Genomic DNA, 17,773 nt, shown 5'->3' with positions numbered 1-17,773 from the left:
CGAAGTCGAGCGAGAGAGAGATCTTGGCAGATTTAAAGTTGTTGTTGAGGAGCTGAGAGAAAAAGTGAGAAAATCTTGGTCAAAATAGCTGAAAGATTTTGACATATTTTCCTTTTTTAATGATTTTTTCGATCTTTTTATTCTTTTTATTATAAATAAATAAAAAAGGATAGTAAATGAAAGTTGGTGAAGTGATTAACAGCCTACAAAGTTCAACTAAGCGTGGGCACGCTTAATGGGATCTTCAAATCTGTTTTGGTGAAGTGAGCTAAACAGATTAGGAAGACCCTTTAAGCGTGGGCACACTTAATGAAATCAGCAAATCTGTCCGGTTTGGCCTTCTAAACAGATTTGGATGCTTTATTAAGCATGGGCACCCATCGCAAAACTTGAATAAAAACACTAAAACTAAAATCAAATGAAAGAGAAAAGAAAAGGATAGAAATTTCATGGGTGCGCCTTTCTTTAACGTCTTTGGCTAGACTGAGAGAGGTGTATTTAGGTGAAGGTGGGCTCCACAAGTTGAATTTTCTCAATTGTTGGTGCTTGAAAATCCTCGTCGATAGGCTTGAGCCGATGTCCATTCACCTTGAACACCTTATGAGTTGTGTGACTCTTTATTTCGACTGCGCCATGAGGGAAAATGTTAGTAACAACAAAAGGTCCTATCCATCAAGAACGCAACTTACCTGGAAACAACTTGTGCTTAGAATGAAAGAGGAGAACTTTTTGCCCAACAACGAATTCTTTCCAAGAAATGGTGCGATAATGGAATGCTTTGGCTGTTTTCTTGTAGATTTTTGAATTCTCATAAGCATCATTCCGTAATTCCTCGAGTTCTTGTATTTGCAACATTCTTTGCCCTCCCGCTTCATCCATTGCCAAATTGAATTGCTTGATTGCCCTATATGCCCTATGCTCAAGTTCGACAGGAAGGTGACAAGATTTACCATAAACCAAACGATATGGAGACATACCTATGGGGTCTTGTTCGCTGTACAATAAGCCCAAAACATCATCCAAGCATATACTCTAATCCTTTTGGTTAGGATTCACCATTTTCTCGAGTACGGATTTGATCTCTCGATTGGAGACTTCCTCTTGACCATTCATGTCGAGATTCGTGATATTATATTTCTTGAACAATGCCTCGACCACCTTATTGCAAAAATGTGTCCCTCGGTCGCTTATGATTGCTCTTGGCATACCAAACCTAGAGAAAATATTAGCCTTGACAAATTCCACAACAGTTTTAGCATCATCGGCTCGAGTGGCCTTTGCTTCTACCCATTTGGACACATAATCTACTCCTAAGATGATGTAAGTCTTGCCAAAAGAAGATGGGAAGGGTCCCATAAAGTCGATTCCCCACACATCAAATACTTCACCCCACAAGTATCGGGAAAAGGGGCATTTGATCACGATGGCCAAGGTTCCCTGCTTTTTGGCAATTTTCACATGATTTACAAAATAGATATGCATCTTTGAACATACTTGGCCAAAACAAGCCGCATTCTAGCACTTTTCGTGCTGTCTTTTATGCCTAAAATGACCTCCAAATGCATATCAATGACAAAACTCAAGAATGGAGGGGATTTCAGTTTCAGGCACGCACCTTCAAATGATTTGATCCGAACAAAATTTCCATAAGTAAAGTTCATCCCACACATAGTGTTTGGCGTCGCTTTTGATTGTCTTTCCTTGCTCTAGTCAAATCCCGTGACAGAATTCCGGTAGCTAAGAAATTGATTATATCAGTGTACCATGGGGTGATTCCTTGAATGGTGTGAAGATGTTCGTTCGGGAACTCCTCATACAGAGGTGGTGGGTTTTCGTCAGTGACCAATCGACTAAGATGGTCTGCCACGAGGTTTTCCGCTCCTTTCTTGTCTTTAATCGTTAGATTAAATTCTTGCAGCAGCAGTATCCATCTTATCAGTCGTGGTTTTGCATCTTTCTTTGACAACAGGTATCTTAATGTTGCATGATCAAAATACACAACAACTTTAGTTCCAAGTAAATAATGGCGAAATTTTTCTAAAGCAAAAAACAACAGCCAAAAGTTCTTTTCCGTTCTTGTGTAGTTTCTTTGAGCGCTGTCCAACATCTGTGAGGCATAGTATATCACGTGCAGATCTTTTTCTATCTTTTGGCCTAGGACAGCCCCGATGGCGTGATTACTGGCGTCACACATTATCTCAAAAGGATGGTTCCAGTCAGGGGGACGAATCATTGGTGCTGATGTTAGGGAGTCCTTTAACTTGTCAAAGGTTTTCGCACAAGCCTCATCAAACTCAAAATTTTAGTCTTTCTACAGCAGCGCACACAATGGTTGAGCGATCTTCAAGAAGTCCTTTATAAATCATCGAACCCTGCATGTCCAAGAAAAGAATGAATCTCCCGCACACTGGCGGGGTAAGGCAAGGATTTTATGACATCTACTTTAGACCTATCTACTTCTATCCCCCTAGAAGACACGATATGCCCTAGAATTAGACCTTGATCTACCATGAAATAGCACTTTTTCATAATTTAGAACGAGGTTTTTTTCTATGCACCTTTCAAGTACTTTAATCAATTTTTCCAAACAATCTTCAAATGAGTTTCCATAAACAGTAAAATCGTCCATGAGAACTTCAATAAATTGTTCAATAAATTTTTCTAATCATACATCTTTGGAAGGTAGCGGGTGCGTTGCATAGACCAAAGGGCATTCTTCTATAGACGAAACTTCTGAATGGGCATGTGAATGTTGCTTTATCTTGATCTTCCAGCGCCACTGGAATTTGATGGAAACCTGAATATCCATATGAGATCAACATGCTAACCTCTCTACCATTTGATCTATAAATGAGAGTGGAAAATGATCTTTCCTAGTGGCGGCATTAAGCTTTCTATAGTCAATACAAACTCGCTACCCATTTTGAACACGTGTAGGTACTAAGTTTCCAACATAATTTTCGACTACAGTGATACCTGTTTTCTTAGGCTTTACTTGAGTCGGACTTACCCATTCGCTATCAGAAATTGGAAATATCATACCTGCATCGAGGAGTTTCAAGATCTCCTTCTTTACCAATTCCATCATCAAAGGGTTCAGTCGGCGTTGGGTTTCCCTCGAAGGTTTAGTGCCTTCCTCTTATAGTATTCTATTCATGCAAGTCGAAGGAATTAAACCTTTAATGTAGGCGATAGTCCACCCAATGGCTTCTCGAAACTCGCAAAGCACTCGGATCAGTTTTTCTTCCTCAAGATTAGTGAGCTTGCTTGAAATTATTATCGGTAATATTTTGTTCTCCCCCAAGATGGCATACTTAAGGTGTTTGTCAACTCCTTCAATTCCAATGTGGGCGCCTGCAATATAGAGGGAACAATTTTGGTGTGAGAATAAGGTAATTCAATGAAAGCAACATTGGGAGGTAAAGTTTCATGAGCTCCGAGTTCATGGACGGTGTCACCGATGTTCGGATCTATGATCATGTTTTCTTCCAAAATTTTTGCTTTCTCTAACGTGAGGCTTTCTTCCAATCTGTACTTCACATGGTCCTCATCGTTAATTGTTGTGGAATCCTGCATGAGAGGGTCAAAAATATCTACAAGAAAAGCGGTAGGTAAATCAGTCGGATACCTCATGGATTCATAAATGTTGAATCTTATGATTTCACCGTCGAATTCAATGGTGAGACTTCCACTATGCACATTAATTTTTGTTCTAGCTGTCTTGAGGAACGGTCTTCCTAGCAGGATTGATGTGGAATTGGGGCAGTTGTCCTCCCTCATATCCAACACGTAAAACTCGGCGAGAAATGCTAATTCATTTACCTGTACTAGAACATCTTAGAAGACTCCTTCCGGGTAGACTACAGAGCGTTCTGCAAGTTGGATGACTACCTCTGTTTCCTTTAAGGGACCAACATTGAAGGACTCAAAAATGGTGAGGGGCATAACATTTATAGAAGCTCCAAGGTCACACATTGCCCTCTTTATTCCAATCACACCAATTTTACAAGGTATAGAAAACGTACCTAGATCCTTGCATTTTGGGGCTAGTTTCCGTTGGAGAATTGCAGAAACATTCTCCCCCATACTTACCCATTCATTGCCTTTGAGTTTTTCTTTGCTAGTGCACAATTATTTGAGGAATTTCGCATAACAGGGTATTTGCTTGATGGCATCGAGTAAAGGGATGTTTATCTCCAATTTGCGAAACGTCTCAAAAATCTCTTTTCCTTCCTCTTCCTTCTTTGCTTTAGTGAATCTTTCTGGGAAGGGCGGTCTAGTTACAAAGGCTTCGGATGGTCCTCTTCGGATTTAGCTTCTTCTTGTTGGACCTCGATTTCTTTTTTCGGCTTTCTTTTCACAGCGTGCCCACGTTTAGTGCCATCTTCATTCACATTTTCCTGCAATTCCTTTCCACTACGAAGCACAGTAGCACTAGCATTTGTCTAGGGTTAATGACAGATTGAGAAGGTAGCTTACCTTGAGATTCTAGTTTGCTAACAGACGATGCCAGTTGGCTGATTTGAGATTCTAGATTTTAAATGCTAGTCTAGGTCTGTTGTTGGAATTGTTGTGTATTGGTCACTAGTGCTTTATTCATGTCTTTGAGAGATGGACTAGGTGTGGATTAGGTTGGGGAGGTGGTGGCCTGTATTGGGGTTTTTGAAAATTTTGGTGTTGGTTACCGTAACTCAGATTCGGATGATCCCTCCATCCGAGGTTGTATGTGTTGAAGAAGGGATCATATCTTCTCTGTTGTTGTCCAGTGAATCCTCCTACGACATCGGCATGCTCGGTGGTTGACTCTTGAAGAGTTGGGCACATGTTGGTGCCATGCCCCGTTAAAGCGCAAGTATCACATGCTTTGACTTGTTGATGTTTGTCTACAACAACTTTTCAACAAGGGATGTGATTTTATTTAAACGATCTTCAAGATTACTTACCTCATTACTTCTCCTTGTTGGACCGTCGTATCTAACCCCAAACTGTTACGTGCTTCGGTAGGTGTTTTTAACAGTGCTCCTCCACTTGTCGCGTCTATCAATTTTTTATCCATGCTTGATAGACCTTTGTAGAAGTATTGGATCAATAGGTGGTCTGGGATCTGATGATGGAGGCAACTTTTCACTAGTTGATTGAATCTTCCCTAATATTCGAGAAGACTCTCCTGCGAATTGATGAATCCTACTGATCTCCTTCCGGATCGTTGTGGCTCTTGAGATAGGGAAATATTTCTCAAGAAACTTTCCTCTTGAGATCATTCCATGTTGTAATGGATCATGAAGGTAGAAAGTACAGCCAATCCTTCGCTTGATCCGCAAGAGAGAAAGGGAATGCTCTCAGTTTGACTTGTTCCTCGCTTATGCCTTATGGTCACATTCCGGAGCATACCACATGGAATTTCTTCAGATGCTTGTGTGGATCTTCACCTGCGAGACCACGGAAGGTGGGAAGTAAATGAATCAATCTAGATTTCAGTTCAAAGTTTACCTCCAAGTTTAGGTACTCAATACACAGTGGCTGTTGGTTCACATCGGACGATGTCATATCCTTGATTGATCTTCTAGGAATCAAAGCGATTATTTCTTCTCCGGATTTGCTTGAGGACTCCTCCAATTCCAAGGTTATGTCTTTTCTATCTTTGTAGGGAGCAGATGTTCCTTCCGATTGTTGCTTAGTCTCCCAACGAAGTCTTCGTGCGGTCTTCTCGATTTCGGGATCATATTCCAATTTACCTGTACGAGAAAACCTTAGCATTAACAGTTTGGTAGGTGTCGAGATTACCTAAAATAATTCCTATAATACTTGTGAAAGTGGGAGTAGGGTCGATTCCACAGGGGCTAGTTTTAAGTTGATTTCTTCAAGAAAAAGAAAATAATGGGGGGAGGTTGATGATAAAAAGAAATAATTCAAAACTAAATAAACTTGAAAACAATTGAAATTAGTTGACGAAGATACGAGAGAGAGATTTTCCAGTTAAGGCTAGGATCATGCTTGATTCTTGCTAGTTGATCATTGATTCAAAAATAGCACATGTATAAACAAATAAACCAGTTATGGTGCTGGTACGACCTAACACCTTACATTTTCTTACCTTTTTGTCAGTCAAGGTACGACAGTTGGCTAGATCCCTAATTAATAGCGCAAGATTTAATCTATTAACAGCATTAAGAATTAGAAAGGCCTGATTCTAATCAACAAACTCGTACGAGGATAATTCGTTTAAACTAGATCATTCGTTCAACACAACATAACTAATTACTATGACATAATTAATCATGCTACGTTTCTACTAAGCATTGAACTAAATAAACAATTATACGAATTTATAAAGTTCAATTAGCTAAGCAAACCTTCTTGATAATGAACAACCGGCCGAATCATTCATAAATCAGATGTTTGTAACTAAAGCACTGAAAATAGCATGAACATTCATTTAACAAGTGTAAAAGGAGCAAATTAGATCTCACATCATATTACGAATCAATCAATCACCATACCTTAACCAGAAAATAAAAAATTTAGCCGGACATATTAATGGAAGAATACACTAAAAAGTGGAATTCCATTAACTCCGGTTATAAATTAAAACTAAAATAGAGAGGATGAAATAAGCTATTGAAAATAAAGTATTCTATCGAGTTTCAACGAACAACGAACAACCTTCAAATGAAGAGACCCCCTATTTATAATAAAGGTGTCCTACGAATCTAGACGCGGGAGATAAGTACATAATTAATTCTAAAAAGGTAAATAAATCACAAATAACATGTGTTAAGGAATCCTTTCCAAATCTAAGCACATCATTCCTTTTTATTCTCTTACGGAAATCACTCCTTTCCTTTCTTCATCCATGTTGACCAAATCACTAAGCGTGGGCACATTGAGTCAATCCCGCAGAAATTGCCTTGTAATCTCCATTTTTCTTTTTAATGCGTTCAATTCTGGTTTTAGCTTGATTTTTGCCATCTTTATCTCATATCTTCCCTTTTGCTGAATATGCAATAAAATCACATGATTAGGAATGTTTTGACTTAAAAAGGAAGATTAAATCACTATAAAATCGTGATAATTCGCGAGTTATCAGACCCACATTAAACCGGGCTCTGAAACCACTTGAAAGGTACCAGTGGATCGGTCACTGGAATGCACAAGTGGAAGCGGTGATTAAAATACATAAATTAAAAATCTAACACAATAAGACCATGGTTCCAAGGGGTGTACCCTTGGAGTTTCTGGGTGAAAAAATGGGTATGGCTTGGGAACGCGGCAAGAGCGTGAAATATAAAAATTATTTAAAACAGTTCAAAGGAGTGTTCCCTTTGAAATTTCCAGGCGTTTGGTGTTTGTCAAAAGCATAATAATAAATGTATAAACATGCTAGACAAGTGGCAAGAGAATGAAACAAAAAGCATAGAAACAAAACATGAAACTTTACCTTTTTGTTTCTATAGTTGATCAGCAACGTGCGTTGTTCCCTTTACGTTCTCCCGTTCACTTTAAGATCTAAACTAGAACCCCTCTAATTTGTCCACACCACACTAAGGAATAGATATAATTTTTATTCTATTGCTAGATGGAACAAAGAATAAGAAAAAAAATAACTCCAAACTAACACTATTCTTTAGTGCTTTCGGATTGTTCTATGTTCTAACTTGAATGCAATAAAATATAGAACAAAAAGAAGAACATCTTTGGAGAGAAAAGAGAGCAAATTTCATGTTATGATTGTGTTGGATATGTGTGTAGTTTTGTATATTATATATAATTAATTCAAAATTCAATAACTACCAAGTTTGCCACCAAGGGCACAATGCACACACATATGCAACCTCCGACCATGATGAAATAACCACTCCATCATGTTCATCATGGTGAGGAGTTTCAACTCCTTCTTAACTTTCTCCAACCTCCCTCAAATGGGCTTGGACTTCAAGTATTCACCGGGTTTGATTTAATCAAATTAAATCAAGTCCAATCAAAGTCCATTGGATAATAATTAATTAAATTAATTTTAGCCGAACAAGTTTCAAAGATTTAGTTAATCCAATTAAATAAATTTAAGTTCAAATACTAATTAATTGATCCAATCAATTAATTCAGCCATACTTAATAAATTAATTCAATTAATTTAAGCCCAAAATTAATTAGGCCAATTAATTAATTCTTGAGTCATTCATCAAATGGATTATTGAATAAATGATCCAATCATTATTATATTCTCCTTGAATTAATTTAATCCAATTAAATTAATTTTTTCTTGTAGAATTAATTCCAAATTAATTCCACCAATTCCTTAATGACTTGTGTGTGACTCTTTAGGTTCACCCTAAGCTAGACTTTGGCATTGTGTACAACACAAATAATTAATTAAATTTAATTTAGTTAATTATTTTTAACTAACCATTATTCGAAAACACTCGTCACCATGGGTGGCCATCTAACAATGGTCCATGGTACTAGAGACTAGGTGAATATTGGCGTGAACATTTAGACTCTCGAGTTCCACAGAAGTATGGTCCTTCCGTCAACCATCTTCCGGCCTTAGTCTAGGGTATAAAATTAGGTGTCGGTTCTCATCCTGGACCAGGCAACTATGTTGAATACTTGAGATGCATTTACTCTATTGATCGACAAAAGAACTATGTCCTAGTCAACCAATCGCTATGGCCATAAACTTTGATAGTCTCAACCATCTCAGAGCGTATAGGAGATATATCCATCATATACTGATAGGGACGAATTCTATCTTGTAATCCACCATGCTTACTACATACTCCGACTACACTGGACAAGACATATAATGACCACATCGACGATACAGTCATCTCTCGCCAGATCCAAGATATAGCCATCATATACATGCGACTGCCATGATTCCTCAAGCCCAAGGACTAATTCTATATTTCCGAAGCTGGGAAATCAAGTCATATAGACCAAGCCTCCAAGACTTCCATATAACGATTCCCATGAGTCAGTTCAATCACTTAACAACCTTGTCAACTAATCCACTAAAATTACATAGACATCCCATTATTGTCGCCGAAGAAACACGGTACTCATTCAATGAATGCAATACTTAGTGCAAGTCTCTATCGAACTCTCGATGCCTAGTCTTGAGGTCTTCAACTTGGAACGTTTTAGACCAACCCTAAGAAGTTGGTTTCATAGCTGCCATGCAATGCGCATCCAACAACATTGGTTATCCAATTGATCTGTGAGCATTTGTTGCGACATTAAAACACCATTCAATGTAAATAGTAAGCTCAACATACACATGGTTCCACAAATGAATGCTTATTACATTCATCAAGATAATATCACATTCATAAAGAGTGCTAAATGGTTCTCAAAATCGCCAATCCAATTGGCTTTTTGGTCACCTATTCTAACACGGGGCATTCTATGTAGTTAATTAATAAACAATAAAACAATGGGGCTTTTGGTGAAATTAAAATCGAGGAGTACAAGAAACATAAATCAAAGATTACCTCTTGTTTGATTTCCTTCGAACCTCCTTTTGTTGATTTATGCATGCGAGACTCCAACGTAGAAGTCCTTTAAAGACACGTCCACAACACACCGAAAAATAGGGATTCCTTAATTCCCTTTGCTAGAAGAGAATAAGGGAGAAAACTCACAAAGAGTGTTTTGAGAGAAAGGGGGCGGCCGATTGGAGTTGTTCTAGGGTAGGAGAATATTTGTGTTGTGTAATAATTAATTATTTCAAATAACTAATTAGATTATATATATATACCTTGTATGAATGTACTAGAATGTATCTAAGTTTATTCCATTATCTATAAGGCAATATATTCTTTATTCCAAATAAAGAATCACCAACATAGCACTTTCCAAAAGTGAGAATTGCTAGTCAATTATTTCCTTCCCTACAATTATCCAATGTACTTAATTTAGGGGGTGTTTGGCCGATTTTATTAGGATTAAATACAAAGGCCAACTAATTTTAATTAAATTCAATTTAATTAAAATACACCTAATTAAGCCTATCATATATTTAGTCGAATTAAATACATGACCCCAATAAGTCTTTATTAATTAATAAGTTCAACTTATTAAATAATAAGGGTAAGCCCAATATAAATCAATCCTATCAATTTATCCTTAGGCTCCTCCATCCAATGGATCTCTCTCATTTATAAATAATCCAATTATTTATGGAATTAATTTCCAAAAAATTCATCGTCCCTTCTCAGTGATTTGTGTGTGATTCTTTAGGATCATCTCTCATTTAGACTTGGGCTAGTGTCAAACACTATTGTTAATTAAATCATTTTAATTAGTAATTTTCGATGATCCCTTGATCAAGAAAACAGGTCACCATGGGTGACCATCTAACAATGGTCAATGGCACTAGAGACTTAGGCTATCAAGTCCATATGGGTATGCTCCTTCCATCTACCGTTTTTCGGCCTTAGTTTAGGGCATGAAATTTGGTGTCGGCTCCCATCTTGGTTTTGGCGTCTATACTTAATAGTTCAGATCGTTTTACGCCAAATTGCTCGATATAGGAATCTCTTTTTTTATTCCACCAATGTGGCCCCACAAATTCATACAGCGTAAACGGTCGCCCTTGTTCTAGCTCCCTCAAGGAGGAGGAAATGTCCTAGTGGCACATAGTGTGGCAGCTCAAACTCCCTAATAAGGTGAAGGTCTTCATTTGGCATTCTTGTTCGAATGGCTGCCAATGAGTTTGAATCTTAGTCGCATGATCCCAGGTGTACAAGAGGTTTGCTCAGTCTGTCAGGAGGAAAGGGAGGATGCTATGCACGTGTTAGCTTTCTACCCTTTTGCTCGGCAGGTATCTTTTCTCTCTCCTTTTCATACGAGGCTCCCTCTCAGTATTGGTCAGGGCGTTCTCCCTTGGTTGCAATATGTTTCTCGCCATTTGGAAGCAGGGGATTTGGCTCTCTTGTTGTGTTTTTGTTGGGCTATTTGGTGAGAAATAGTCGCTTAATGGAGGGTGAGAGCTTAGCCCCAAATTAGGTTACTTGTTTCGTTTCCAACTTTCTAGCCTCCTTTTTCTCCCAATCTACTGCGTCATAGGGCCAGATTTCCTCTCATACTCCCGCTCACTGGCAGGCGCCTCCATCACACTACATCAAAGTTAATTTTGACGGGGCTACTTTTCAGCAGGGGAAGGAGTTAGGTGTTGGGGTAGCTGCGCGGGATGCGTTAGGCAGGTGTGTGGGCTGGCTGTCTTGGCGATTGGCTCGGGCGGGGATGGCGAGTTGGCTGAAGCGTAAGCAGCCAGGGATGCGATTCAATTTGCAATTCGAAGAGGGAGGCCATCCATCCAACTTGAAGGGGACTTCTCAAGCTTAATTTGTAAGCTCCGTGCTGGCCATCCATCCCTACTCGCTGTGGGTGACACTGATATCCCTACATCTACTGTTATTGTCAAGGCTTTGGATATTGCCTCTTGCTGTGGGTCCCTTGTCTAAGTATTTGTGAATTGGCTTTGCTCTGAAAATATGGTGGGGATTCTCTATGATACTCTTCTACATTGACATTTTTATTTTTTAAATTAAAAATTATAATTAAATTCACTAGTAATTAAAAGTGGACCTCCATAACAGTGTTTTAAAACCTAGATCGATTATTAAAACGGTAAATTCAGTGGATTATGGGTTACTTGTTCAATCGTTAGTTCAATCGTGATCGAATCAAAAAATAAATAAAAATAACTTGAATAGATAAATAATATAAATGTACTTAAAAATTTTATCTTTTAAATATTTTTCTCTTTGCAATTAATATTTTTAATAATATATTCTTAGAATTAAGTAACATAAAATAGATATGTAATAGCCTAATACAACAAATGTAGCATAAAAGTACAAGAAATTCAAATAATAAAAATCACGCCACACCCAAAAATACAAGTTTCAAAATAATAAAAAGCTAATAAGCGTCCAACGTTAATGACTTAACACACTAATTATTCTAATTATTTAAATTATAAAAAGAAAGGGGAAGAAATTAACTAAAATACGAGACCCAACCGGTTCGCATGACCTAGGACTGGATTGGTCGGTTTGACGGTCGAATCATCGAGTTGGTCGGTCTGCTTAAAATAATACAGTTTTTTGTTCCCACTAATTTTTGCCTTTTGCCTGATCTATTTTATAGCTCGATCAGCGATTCCGACGATTCGAATTGGATTTTAAAACATTGCACCGTACAATTATGTATTAAAATTCCGCTTCTAATACATGTTTCAAATTAATGAATATTAGAACCTTCTTGGAAACCTTATGGAAATGCTATAGTATAACACTAAATAAATGTATAAAATAATCACAAAAATAAAATTTTAAAACTATTATCTTTACCTTTTTAGTTCGAATTAACACATTTTAATCTTGTGTTATTTCTATCAGTCAAAATAATGTATTTTTATGTAGTATAATTATGAATTTTATGTTATTATTTGCTATTAAAGCTAAATAATAATAATTGTTGTTTTAACTATGTGTTATAAGATATCTTGATTGTACTGATACTTTTTTCGGAATTATTTGAGAAATATTACTACGAATCTGAGTATTTTAATTCCTATTAGGATCGATCGTGATCCAGGCCTCAATATCGATTTTTTGTCTAAGATTAAAATCGATAATTTTGTATACTCCGTTTAAAAAGGATAAATCGGTCTTGAATAGGTATCTATTGATTTTCTCCCAATTGATTGGACCCGTATGTGCGATGAGGTCACTGGTTCAATTTCAAAATGGCTGGCTCAAATGATTACTATGAGTTTTTCTTAATTATTTTTGGAAAAGAAAAAAATATGTCTATATTAGAAAGGCTAATCAGTTATTTCTTTCATCGCTCCCAACATGCCAACATTCGATAACTTGATTTATAATAATGAAGTTAATTCTCCATTTGTTATTTGTGTGCTATATATATATATACATATAATATTACTAATTTAATGTAATATTAAATCAATTACAATTAAATAAAATATTTATGTATGGCATTAATAATTTATATATTTATAACTGAAAAGTATGAAATAAATGTTTTATTAAGAAATTAGGAAAAATAAAAAAATAAAAAGTTTTCTTCAAACCTCATCGAACACATAGCAAAATCGAGAATGGTTGGAATGTAGCTAAATAATCTCGAAATTGCTCTCAATCGAAATAAAAAATGAACTTTCTCTATAAATTTGATGAAAACTAATAAAAATTTAAATCATCCATACAATATGTGTACGAACATAAAAACGGAATCGAAGAATTTTAGGCACTAAGATCCCTCGCTTGGCAAGAAAATTTTGGATTAGGAGGAATATGCATAGATTTTGCAACCTCAAAAGCCTCCATAGATCCTGCAACAGTTAGGACAAAACTGCCTGAAATTACGGAATCACAGATTTCGAAGTGCTTCAGTAAAGATGGCTGCAAAGGCATCCAATATCTCTTTCGGTCTGGACAAACCAATCTCCAAACCCCCTTCAAAATCCCTGGATTTACACAAGGACATCGACGTATCAGCGTCAATCGAAGCTGATTCGAACTTAATCGGCCTTCCCCAGCCGTAATCGACGTCGTAGAGATCGAATCTCGGCGACCCCGCCACCCCAAACAGGCGTTTTCCGATCAGTTTTCCGAATTGGCGCGGCCAATTCTCCGCCCCGTCAAGGATTCCCTTCTCGTTGTTCACAGTCTTGTGTATAGCTTCCCCAACGGACTGAGCCGCGAATAAGAACCCGTCGTTTCCTTTCAACAATCCGTGGGTTGATTCCGCCTTCACAAACCCCAAACAGTTCCCGAAATACGCCGCCGGCAGCGGAGGGCTCAGCCGTCCGCGGCAGTCGGCGGCGAAGCAAAAGTACTCGGGCTCGTCGTCCGCCAGCGTCTCCGTCGCCCCATCTACTTTAACCAGGCAAACCCAGACCAGCGCGCAGGTGACTATGAAAGCCGTGATGTGCATCTCGGGCCTTCTCTCCAGGACGAAGTGCTTCAGCTTCTGCACATCGTCTTTCCTAAGAATGAAAGTCCCGCGGATTTTGTTGAGAGGGAATGAGATTGGCGGAGATTCGACGGCGCGGGATTGCTTGATCAAGTTCCAGTAAATGGAATCTAATCCCTCCGGGTCCTCGACGGAGGTTCTGTCGTAAAATGGGAGCAATTTGTCGTCTATCAGCTTAGAATCGCCGCTGGATCTGTTGACAGAGGCCCAGGCTTTGATGAATCGGACGATGGAGCTGGCGTCGCCGATACCGTGGTGGTTGGTGATACCCAAACACACACCGCGGTCTGGAAATAGAGTGATTTGGAGAGCTAAGACAGGTAATATGACGACGTCTGGAGTATGTTTCGCCGGCGGCAGCTGAGGGACGCAAGCATAGAACTCGTCAGCCACACGGGGGTGGTTTCCGGTGAGGTAGTCGAAGTCCTTGTCACACTCAGCAATGGTGAGTGTAACAGAGTCTCCGTCTTCGAATCGTGAAAAGGGTCTGCCGGAGTTGAGAGGATGGATGATGTTTCCGGCGAGTGGGAGGAAATGATTGAGAGTTTCGTGCAGAGATTCTTTCAATTTCGGGACGACGGTTTCAAGGAACTCGGTCTTGGAACAAGGGAAATCGAAGAATAGGAGACGGTGGACTGGGTGGAAGTATAGCCATGTTATGTCGAAGTGGAGAAGGGAGAGAGTTAGCTCCGACGTAGTGTTCGCCGACGGCCGGATATCGCAGCGCTCGAGCACGCCGGCGGCCGGCGGGTTTTCTGCCATGGAAATGGTGAATGGAACAAGAACTGAAAAATGAAAAACTTATACTGAAAATATTCGTTTGGAACTTATGAAAATCCTGATGGAGAATTATAACAAGATTGTTGGAGGAAATTACAGAAAAGTAGATGGCAAGTTGACCATGAAATTGGGGAAATTATTTTAATAATGCAAACAAAAAGAAAATTACAAGAATATGATAATTTTGAATCAGGGTGCTGCCTACCTTTTCAATTTTTTCAAACTTACCCTATTCTTGTAATTTTCTTTTTCTGTAGATTATTAAATAATTTCCTCGAGGAAATTTCCAAATGGTATAATTGCGGTCATCTCTTCTGAAATTTAGTATAATTACATATATATTTTTTATAATTTGAGAAATTATATTTAACACTACTAAAATTTATTTCTGTCTAACAAGTCTCCATTATTTAAAATTAGCTAATATGTTGATATTAACAAAAAAATTGATATTTACCATCAATTGATTTATAAAATGCCAAATAATTTTTTTCTAATTAAAGTTCTCTTATAACGATGAAGATATACTCTCACATGCATTAGCACGAAGATGTATGATAAAACAATTTATTTGTGCAATAAAATTAAAAATAGATATAAATATTTTTCGATTTTTTTATTAATATAAACAAATTTGATTAATTTGAATTAATAAGAAAATTTATTTATTAGATATAAATAAATTTCAATAGTACTATATATAAGGAAATTATAAAAAAAATACGTGTAATTATATGAAATTTTAAAAAAATTTAGTGTAATTATACCTTTCAAAATTGACGTGGGTATTCGTTCAACGTGAAACTCTTATTTGTATAATTTTGTTAGTGGGTTGGGATCTGAAAATGGGAACACACAAATAAGTAGAATACATTTAAAATATTATGTGTTGGAGAGTTAGGTGGATGAGCAAATAAATATACTAAGGAAGTGTCAGCAGCCGCTTTCTTTAGAAAAGTGCTTATTGTAAAAGGAAAATTAAAAGTTGAAGTACAATAAAATTTAGAGGTATATGTTAGTTAGATATTGGTTTCCCAAATATTACCACTCAGGATATTAAATAGGATAAATTACAATGACTTCTCCTAAAATTTGGTATAATTACAAATAGCCCTTGATGTTTGATAAAATTATATAATTCTTGAATGAAGGTATGAAATTGTCAACTTTGCCCTTACCGTAGTATTTTTTTTTAAAAAAAAATTAAAAACGTATAAAAAATTGAACAGAATGGATGAAAGTTTTATAAATTATAAAAAAAATTATACACTTAGTCCATGAAAAAATATTTTTTAAAAAAATAAAAAAAATTATAATTTTTGATCTACAACTAAATTTTGGTCAGTTCACTATAAAAATGGATGAAAATCTAACCGATTGAGTTAATTGTTAGACGGCCGTTAAAATTAGGGCGGTATTAGTAAGTTTTCAAACAACAAGGGGGTACTCGTAATTACGCCAAATCGATTGTTGTAATTTACCCTATTAAATACTGAAAAAAATATATTAATTAAATATGTTTAAGTAACTAATATGATCGTCTTTTTTATGTACAATAAGTAAATTTTACATGATAGTAATGTTTTTTAGTCTTTCTGATCAATTAATTACAACAACTTAATGCATATTTTTTTAGTCTTTTTGATGCATCAATGATGAAGGGGGAAAAACAAGATCCCCACATTCAACACTAGAAGCATTCGTAGCCAAAGAGTGAGCAACTTTGTTGCTAGATCTACGAACAACCGAGAAAACACAACATTCAAAGTCTATGACTAGATATTTGATGTCTCTAGTGACCGTGCCAACACCAGAACAATCTTCTTGGGACGACGAGAGTTTAAGATGAAGATTTGCACAGTCTCCTTCAAGGATAATTATCTTACAACCCGGTTTGTGAGGTAAAGAAATAGCCTCTCGGGCAGCAAGCGCCACCACCAATTCAGGCTCCATTTCTCGCTTTAGTCGCATCATTTTCCACCCACACGAGCACCATTTGAAACTCTTGCGATAACACCTAACCCTATCTCCGTTGATGCTGCGAAAACCACACCATCATAGTTAAGGTTAATCTATCCAACATCGGGTAGGAGCCGCTCGAGTGACGATGCGATCTGGTGTCGCGTTCACCTGATGAAATGATTGGAGATATTTGTGGGTGAAATTCAGAAACTCACCTGGAGAAAGTGTATTGATATGTACCATGAGTGTTCGATTTCTGTTCCACTAAAGAGCCTAGCAGATGGTGATGAAGGTCTCAAGTTCCTCTTCGTGAATTCTGTTGCCACACGTTCAATCCAGCCACAGGAATCAGAGGAGAAAGCAGAAACAATGGCCCAACGAAGATGAGATAAGCACCACCCTTGTCGGGCAAAAGGGCAGCGAAGAAAGGCATGTTTGTTGTCCTCTCCCTCGGATTGACATAGAGGAAACACTAGCAATTCATCAATTATTCTTTTCTGTAAATTCGCCCCTGTCGGAAGGGCACTTTGACCTAATTTTCATGTGAACACCTGAATCTTTCTTGGGACATTAGACTTCCAAAAAGTCTTCCAAATAGGGGAACAAGATAACGAGGTGGAAGGTCGTGATTGAGATGAAGGAGATACAACCACATGCTAAAAGCTACAAACAGAGAACCTACCATTGTCTCACGAGGCGCCTTCCGCAGCGCAGGAAAAGGGGAACCCTGTGGCTAGCAGTCCGCCGACTACTTCTGCCAATATCAACACACACTCGCTCGGCACTAAAAGCACGCCGACAGATATCACAATAATGATAGCGACAACAGCAACGGCAGCAAATTGAACACGCGATTTCAGAAAGTAGATGCATTAAACTGAAAATTGCGTATACAGTGGACAACGATGCTAAAGCAAGGGGATCGCCTTGAGGGGGACACTAGCACGTTACTAAACCAAGCTTCCTAGACTCATTTCCCCCCCCCCCACCCCTATAATAGGCTTAAAAAATATTTTCCTATTGA

General features: G+C 37.7%; 2 protein-coding genes and 1 pseudogene across 2 annotated transcripts; all 3 read right to left on the bottom strand.

The window, feature by feature from the left end:
• Positions 499-2,511, bottom strand: LOC105162788 (annotated as a pseudogene).
• On the bottom strand, positions 3,277-4,086 carry LOC105162787. The gene is made up of 2 exons (XM_011080907.1): positions 3,892-4,086; positions 3,277-3,822 (listed from the first exon to the last, which is right to left on the bottom strand). Exons 1-2 carry the CDS (start codon positions 4,084-4,086, stop codon positions 3,277-3,279), a joined length of 741 nt encoding a protein of 246 aa, XP_011079209.1.
• Positions 13,402-14,769, bottom strand: LOC105162667 (anthocyanin 5-aromatic acyltransferase). The gene has a single exon (XM_011080752.2). It carries the CDS (start codon positions 14,767-14,769, stop codon positions 13,402-13,404), a length of 1,368 nt encoding a protein of 455 aa, XP_011079054.1.

This window comes from Sesamum indicum, linkage group LG5, assembly GCF_000512975.1.
Source record: "Sesamum indicum cultivar Zhongzhi No. 13 linkage group LG5, S_indicum_v1.0, whole genome shotgun sequence".
Lineage (NCBI taxonomy): Eukaryota > Viridiplantae > Streptophyta > Magnoliopsida > Lamiales > Pedaliaceae > Sesamum > Sesamum indicum.
Note: the sequence above shows the minus strand (reverse complement) of the source record. Positions and strands in the feature narration are given on the sequence as shown.

Excerpts from the sequence above, each read along its gene's own strand:
- LOC105162787 (XM_011080907.1), bottom strand. The coding sequence starts at position 4,086 with ATGGGGGAGAATGTTTCTGCAATTCTCCAACGGAAACTAGCCCCAAAA. Across the intron at positions 3,823-3,891 it reads GTCCCTTAAAGGAAACAGAG|GTAAATGAATTAGCATTTCT; the intron begins GTAGTCATCCAA and ends GTTCTAGTACAG.
- LOC105162667 (XM_011080752.2), bottom strand. The coding sequence starts at position 14,769 with ATGGCAGAAAACCCGCCGGCCGCCGGCGTGCTCGAGCGCTGCGATATC.